General features: G+C 41.3%; 1 protein-coding gene across 1 annotated transcript; it reads right to left on the bottom strand.

Annotated features, from left to right (window-relative positions):
- Nucleotides 1–656: 656 nt before the first annotated feature.
- Nucleotides 657–7,257, bottom strand: LOC139540613 (uncharacterized). The gene is made up of 2 exons (XM_071344428.1): nucleotides 7,169–7,257; nucleotides 657–1,224 (listed from the first exon to the last, which is right to left on the bottom strand). Exons 1-2 carry the CDS (start codon nucleotides 7,255–7,257, stop codon nucleotides 657–659), a joined length of 657 nt encoding a protein of 218 aa, XP_071200529.1.
- Between the last annotated feature and the right edge of the window lie 1,192 nt (nucleotides 7,258–8,449).

Raw genomic sequence — 8,449 nt, 5'->3', positions numbered from 1 at the left:
TTCATCTGGCATACACTATACTTAAGCAGTAAGGCCTAGGAGGTGTGGTATATGGCCAATATACCAAGGTTAAGGGCTGTTCTTCGCATTACGCAACGCACAGTGCATTTAAAAAGTATTCATACCCCTTGACTTATTTCATATACCACAAATCCCGAGGTGCCTTATTGCCATTATAAACTGGTTACCAACGTAATTAGAAGAGTAAAAAGTCATGTTTGGTCATACCCGTGGTATACAGTCTGATATGAACAGCAATGTTTTTCTGCATTAACCAAAGCCAATCCAGAGATAACCTCTTCCATATCTCTAGACTAGCTACATGTGATCTGTTACACTTTGTAAAGAAAGCATTCTATTTTATTGATGAACATCATCTTCCATCATTCTTTGAAAAACCTTATCTTCTAAAACAGCAAAATCATGAAGAGTTTTGTTCACCATAATAGCTGACAATAAAAGCAACCCCAGCCTGCCCTTCCTGAGCCTCATCTGAGTTGGTTGGTTTGTAAGGATTAAGATGTTTGACAAGCTAGCCTGCAGCTAGCCTGCAGCTTGCCTGCCCTGCCCGACGAGGCGAGGGAGGCGGTTTCTGTCAACAAATAAACATCAGTCTGGACGGTGGTGTCCCAGTGCTCCGGCCTGCACACAGTCAACTACAGGAGCGCATCAATCACAGCTGGGCTGAGCTGGGTCTGGGGCCTAGAGCTGGGGGCTGGAGGGGGGCCTGAGGCTGGGGGCTGAGGCTGGGGGCTGAGGCTGGGGCTGGAGGTGGGGCTGGAAGTTAGGCTTTGGCTGGGGGATGAGGCTGGGGGTTGACCTGGGGGCTGGAGGGGGGTTTGAGGCTGGGGGCTGAGGGCTGAGGGCTGAGGGCTGAGGCTGGGGATGGAGGTGAGGCTGGAGGTTGGGCTTTGGCTGGGGGATGAGGCTGGGGCTGGTGTTTGAGCTGGGGGCTGGAGGGGGGCTGAGTCTGGGAGCTGGGGGCTGGGGCCTGGAGGTGGGGCTGGAGATGGGGCTGGGGGCTGGGGGCTGGAGGTGAGGCTGTGGATTGGAGCTGGAAGTAGGGCTGGAGCTGGAGTCTGGAGGTTTGGCTGGTGTCTAGAGGTGAGGCTGGGGGCTGAAGGTAGAGCTGGGGGCTGGAGGTGGGGCTGGGGGCTGGAGGTGGGGCTAGGGCTGGGTCCTCCCCAAGGCAGAGCACAGGAAAACAGTGTGAACCAGCTGCTTCTTGCTCACGAACCGATGCGCAGACGCACACATACAAAGACAGAGAGATGTACGCATCGGTGACTCACACACACACCCACACACACAGAAACAGATACACACATGTGGCCAGGCTTAATAATACCCTTTCTACGGCTGAACTGATAGACACCCTGTCCCCGACAGAGAGAGAGAGAGAGAGAAAGAGAGAAAGAAAAGAGAGAGGGAGAGGAGAGAGAGGGATAGAAAAGAAGAGGGAGAGAGAGAGGGATAGAAATGAGAGAGGAAGCAAGGGGGAGAGGGAGAGGGATAGAAATGAGAGAGGAAGAGAGGGGGAGAGAGAGGGAGAGAAAGAAAGAAAAGGGAGAGAGAACGAGAGAGAGAGAGTGGAGAGAGGGATAGAAAAGAGAGAGGAAGAGGGATAGAGATGAGAGAGGCGAGAGAGAGCAAAAGAGGGAAATGAAAGAGAGGGAACTAAAATAAAGGAATGGAGAAGGAGAAGGAGAGAGGGAGAGGGGTGATATAAAAGAGAGAGGGAAAGGAGTATCATATGAAGTCAATAGTTTAGACTAAACTAGTCATTAGCGGAAGACTGTATCTGTGGTTTTTCTGTTGCCTATTTTGCTTTCAGTCACCTGCGCACCATCCATTCATTTGTGATCATAATGTCAATGAATTCAGTCAACTCACATCTGATATTGTGGGCTAAATATTTAACAAAAATACCTTTCCATATGTAAGCTATTGTAATTCTGTGAACCTTTTTTTTCTAGATTAGGGTTCACATAATTACAATAGGCTACAAGGGGAAAGGGATTTATGATCATAAATATTGAACAAAATCCCTTATAAATCTGTGAAGGTTTTTCTACCACCTCGCTGAGAAATAATACAGTGTGTGAGATTATACAGTGCCTTCAGAAGTATTCATACCCCTTGACTTATTCCACATTTTGTTTACAGCCTCAATTCAAAATGGAATAAATATATTTTTTCTCCCCTGTATACACACCATACCCCATAATGACAAAGTGAAAACATGCTTTTTGAAATTTCTTGAGTATTTTACACCCCTGAAGTCAATACATGTTAGAATCAACTTTGGCAGTGATTACAGCTGTGAATCTTTCTGTGCACATCTAGATCTAAAAAATTATTCAAGCTCTGTCAAGTTGTTTGTTGATCATTGCTAGACAGACATTTTCAAGTATTGCCATAGATTTTCAAGCCGATTTAAGTCAAAACTAGAACTAGGCCACTCAGGAATATTAAATGCTGTCTCGGTAAGCAACTCCAGTGTATATTTGGCCTTGTGTCATAGGTTATTGTCCTGCTGAAAGGTAAATTTGTCTCCCAGTCTGTTGGAAAGCAGACTGAACCTGGTTTTCTTCTAGGATTTTGCCTGTGCTTAGCTCTATTCCATTTATTTTTATCCTAAAAAAAATCCCTAGTCCTTGGCAATGACAAGCATACCCATAACATGATGCAGCCATCACCATGCTTGGAAATATGAAGAGTGGTACTCACTGCTATGTTGTGTTGGATTTGCCCCGAACACAACACTTTGTATTTAGGATATGAAGTAAATTTCTTTGCCGCATTTTTTGCAGTTTTACTTTAGTGCCTTATTGCAAACAGGATGCATGTTTTGGAATATTTTTATTCTGTACAGGCTTCCTTCTTTTCACTCTGTCATTTAGAGTAACTACAATGTTGTTGATCCATCCTCTGTTTTCTCCTATCACAGCCATTAAGCTCTGTAAAGGTTTACTTCCTCTCTGGCAACTGTGTTAGGAAGGACGCCTGTATCTAAGTAAATTTTTACTGCTGAACTTATTTAGGCTTGCCATAGCAAAGGGGTTCAATACTTACTGACTCAAGATATTTCAGCTTTTCATTTTCAATGAATTTGTAAACCAATTCTAAAAACATAATTCCACTTTCACATTATGGGGTATTTTGTGTAGTCCAGTGACACAAAATCTCAATTTAATCCATTTTAAATTCAGGCTGTAACGCAACAAAATGTGGAAAGAGTCAATGGGTGTGAATACTTACTGAAGGCACTCTAATGTACCCTGATATCAGGGATGTGAGAGAACAATTCTGCTTTGATCAGCTTGATATGATGAAAAGTATACTCGCATACCTCATCCCTTGTTAATTAAAATGATTAAATTAATTCATACAGGAAAATGAAAATATGAACCCACTGTGTTTTCGCTAGCCTACTATGAGTCCTTTTCATTATTAAGTACTAATAAGTAATGCTTATTCATGAATGCATAAATCTGGTCATATTCAGTGACTTAGTAATTGTTTTCAAAATGTTATATCTAATTTGTATTTGATTCTGAACTTATCTCTCCTCCCTCCCTCCCTCCAGATGTTGAACGTGATTTGAAAAGAAAAGGAGGGATGGGGGGGATTGGTGGAGTGTGTGTGTGTGTGTGTATTTATGTGTATTTGTGCGTGTGTTTGTGTGTGTAGCGGCAGCAGCAGCAGCTGTAGAAGACGAAGGGGACATCAAAAACTGAACAAATGAAAGGTATTGTGTTATTTCATTCTGTAATCATATATTGGACAGTTAATAGCAAATGTGAAATTACATCATGATGTATGTCCAAATTAGGGAAATGTATTTGGCCCCTGAATTCTTAACTTCTTTATTTGTTAAAATAGAATTATGCGAAAGTAAACACTCGCCAAAAGAAAAAAAGAAAAAATCCTGATGTGCAACCTTGAGAGCTTTCAAAGAATGTTAACCTATTTTTACTGTATTTGCCGTTTTGAGATAATGTAAAAGCTATTGAGGGTTGTGGTGGAAGACATTGTCACTTGAAGATCTTGGCCTGATGTTCTTCTGTTGTTCCCTGTACTTGGGGTGGAGGAAAGATCAACTGATCACCTCTCTGGGTTATACTGCCCCCTGGCAGACAGACTGTGCAAATGGCCACTGACAGTAGCTGACATTACTATTGCATTAAAAGTCTAAAGAAAAACGAAATTTAAAGTAATATAGAATAACATATATTGCTAATACAATGTATGACCTATTATCAGGATTTGAAACAACAGCCCTTCAGTTTCTTTCACATTATGTAGCGTGAGTATTCTGGTCATTGATCTCTCTCTGGGACTTCATGTTAGCAGTTGCAGCTGAGGAAAATGTGTAATAACGCAAGCAAATTAATCTGTGCAATCTGCACAAACAGCAAAGCTCTACCAAATTGCTAAATATTCAGTTCTCAGAATAACGCAGTGTGAGCAAATTAAAGAGCTGATCTCAGCTACTGCTGCACTGAATTGAAATCTGATTGTCATTGATTGATTGATATCTCTTTGTCACAACTGTAAGTAGTCCTACCCAGACAGACTGAGGGAAGACTTCCCTTACAAACGTGAGGCCGAGGATGATTTAACGCACGATATAAAATAAAGACCGCCGTTATGGTAACAAAAAAAACTTTGGTGTATTTTCATGAATGCACTAGATTTTGCATGTTTTTCTAAAAGTAAAACATGTCATATTTTATATGAAATAGTTATTATGTTATGGATAATTATTACCATGAAGTAAATGTTTTCTATAACCAAATAAATAAGTAAAATGACACACAATCCATATCCCTATGTTTTCTTTATACATTAAGCTACGGTCTCGTGAGTAATGACCTACAAATGCTTTTTACTGATTAAAGTTCTAAAATGGAAACTGGTTATAAGGATACATAATTAGTAACGGATTCTTCCCTCCAAGCTCCCCTAGTATTAACATCGGCCATACAAACCACTTCATGTAATTGATATTGTGAAAGAATATCATAAAATCTACCTAAATCAAATAAAAATTGTTAATTGGCAGAGTTATTACATTCCGGAGTCTATCATTAAGAATTATACTCAATGACACCTCCCTTTCTCATCATTCCTTTCTGAGGCCGGTAATTGAATTTGTAATAGAAAACGTCGTTTTTGAAATGACCTTTTTCCAATAATGGTTCTTTAATTGAAAATGTAAAAAAATATATATATCATTGGATATCATTTAATTAAACTAAGCAATATAGGACAGTCCGACTTTGAAGCTATATGCAGGTCTTACAATCAGATATTTTCAGAGAAAAGAACATCTCAACACCATTGACACTAGACATTTTCAGTTATATTATGTGACACTGACAACCTTGACAATAAAAAATTCTATATTAGGCTATACATTAGCATTATTAGTGATACTAATCATTATTACAATCATAATAATGTTTAAAATGATAAGAGGAGAAATAACTTAGTCCATACTTAGACAAATTCACAAACATATGCATTGAGCATGCAGTTTCAGCCTCTTACAAGTACCCATAGCCACGTCCTAGCCATAAGTTGATAATAGTCTGTTGCCCTTGTCGCTGTACTGAGAGCTACTGTATCAATGACAGCACAGACCTTCCCAGGATTCCAAATCAATCACCACACAAATAGCTACAGTATGACCAGGAAAGGTCCAGGTGTCACCTCATGCTCAATCCATGGACATAATTGTCTCAAACACAAAAACACTTGATAAAAACAGCAGTGTCACTTCAGGACCTTCGCTTACCCCAAAAACAACTCTATCTTTTAAAAAATGCCTCCTATAGCATTGATACATCAAGGACAGATACAGATTTACATATGGAGCCAACAGAAATGCAACACTGTAAAACAACCGAAGCCAACATGTTCCACATCATGTAGTACCACAACAACAGCATTAGTTGTGTGTTTCCTGTTGCTGACAGAAATCAGAAAATCAATATTTAAAGAGAATAATAAGACAAGAGGGTCCCTGTCATGAGGGTCTCATCAACCACAACAAGATCTGACAAACACTTTTTAAATTTAATTAATTGGTCGTTGCAGCCGCAGCCCCAGATTTAGACCTATCTATCTCACAATAATTCCTGATGTCCGCTTCCTCTTCTACAGGTGCTGTTGCTGCCGCTTCACACACACAAACACACACGCACAAATACACATAAATATACACACACACACTCCACCAATCCCCCCCATCCCTCCTTTTCTTTTCAAATCAAGTTCAACATCTGGAGGGAAGGAGGAGAGATTAGTTCCTCGGCCCATAACTCTCTTTTGTTCTCCCCATCTTAATTAGCCAAGGATGCGTACCAAATATACCCTGATACCAATATAATGCACTACTTTTGACCAGGGCCCATGAGTACTATATAGGGGATAGGGTGTCATTTGAGACACATGCCATGACTGGATGCAGTTGAGTCTTTACAGGAGCCTCCATTTAGCCCTAATATGGTCGATGAGTTTCAGGAGTGGTCAATTGAGGGACACTGACTTTTCCTGGGGACAGGCTACTGAATCATATTTTTGAATTTCCCAGGTCAGTTCAGAATGGACTAGACATTATAACACTACATGTATTTAATTCTGTACTGGAACAAGCTCTTACTCATTTTATTAGCTTATTCTGGTCACACTCTTGGGACATAAAAGGGAAACATTTAATGTGATGTTCTACTGCACAAAGCGTCATTTAGCAGATGCTCTTATCCAGATCGATATACAGTAGTGAGTGCATATATTTTTTGCAATGGTCCCTTGTGGGAATCAAACCCACAACCCCAAGGTTGCAAGGGCCATGCTCTACCAACTGAGACACGCGGGACTTATAGTCCCACATCATCCAGTAGCGTATTCACACTGTAATGAAATCAGCTTAATAAAGGGGGCCAACTTTGGTCCCCGAGCTCAAGTCTAAGAGGTATAGATATGTGACAGTACTAACAGGGACTAATAACTAGAGGAAATACACTCTGGATTACAGATCCCAGATCCGAGGAGAGAGTTGTTTGTTTCGGGAATAGGCATTGTATATACTATACTATATCATCCCTCTAAACATGGGATGTATTTACATGCAATCTGACAAGACTTGTTCTATTCTTACCTTCTGCTCCTGTGGCTGTTGGTGGGAGGTGAGGGAGGAGGGAGGATGCTGGTGGTTGATCGCCTGCCTGAAGAAGTAGCATCTGACATGGCCTTCCTCTCCTTTCCTCACTCCTTCCTCTCATCCTCCTCTCTTACTCCCTCTCATCCTCCATCTCCTCCTCCTCGACGAGGAAACACGCAGCCATCTGCCTGAGATCTGCCACTACCCCTTCCTCCCTCCTTCCTTTCCTAACGACCGGCTGCATCACACTGACAACAAGGCAACAAGCTAATTAGGAGATTTACTGTGCTTACTACATATGCAAGACAAGTGTTGAGACTGGAGCTGGACAGAGATTTCTATTTGGGGAATCTGGCTCAGTGGCTCTGTCTTATGTTCTGATTTACCCTGCAATTAAAAGCAAATGTAGCATTTACAAACTGTACGGTTGTCTTCCTTCCTGTCTCAGTGTGACGCTCACTAAGGCCGGCACCTGACAGACAGCTGGAATGGCTGCGGGCCACCGGACTACTGAGGGCTGTAAGGAGAAGATACATCCACTGACCCCTGGTCTCCACAGCCTCTGGCTGGAACCTAAAGTGAGATACTAGTTCACCAGAATGAATGGGGATGGATGCCAGACAATCCATAGACCCTAATGTTCAGATGGTAACACAAAGCCTCAACATGCACCGTGACTATTTACAGCCTTGTAACTCTAGTGCACAGAACACAATTAAGAAATTTCTATGATCTGTGTCAAATCAAATCAAATGTTATTTGTCACATGCTTCGGAAACAACAGGTGTGGATTAACAGTGAAATGTTTACTTATGGGCCCTTCCCGACAATGCAGAGAAAGAAAATAGAGAAATAATAGAAAAGTAAAACACGTAATAATAGATGCACAATGAATAACGATAATTTGGCTTCATACAAGGGTACCAGTACCAAGATGATGTGCAGGGGTACGAGGTCACTGAGGTAAATATGCAGATATAACTAGGAATAAGTGACAGATAAAAAATAGTAGCAGCAGAGTATCTAATGAGTCAAAAAAGTTGGTGAAAAAGGGTCAATGCATGTAGTCGGCATAGCTATTTGGTTAACTATTTAACTAACTATTTAGGAGTCTTATGGCTTGGGGGTGGAAGCTGTTCAGGGTCCTGTTACATTTACATTTACATTTAAGTCATTTAGCAGACGCTCTTATCCAGAGCGACTTACAAATTGGAAAGTTCATACATATTCATCCTGGTCCCCCCGTGGGGAATGAACCCACAACCCTGGCGTTGCAAG

Source organism: Salvelinus alpinus, chromosome 16 (assembly GCF_045679555.1).
Source record: "Salvelinus alpinus chromosome 16, SLU_Salpinus.1, whole genome shotgun sequence".
Taxonomy (NCBI): domain Eukaryota; kingdom Metazoa; phylum Chordata; class Actinopteri; order Salmoniformes; family Salmonidae; genus Salvelinus; species Salvelinus alpinus.
This window is presented reverse-complemented; position numbering and strand designations above follow the sequence as displayed.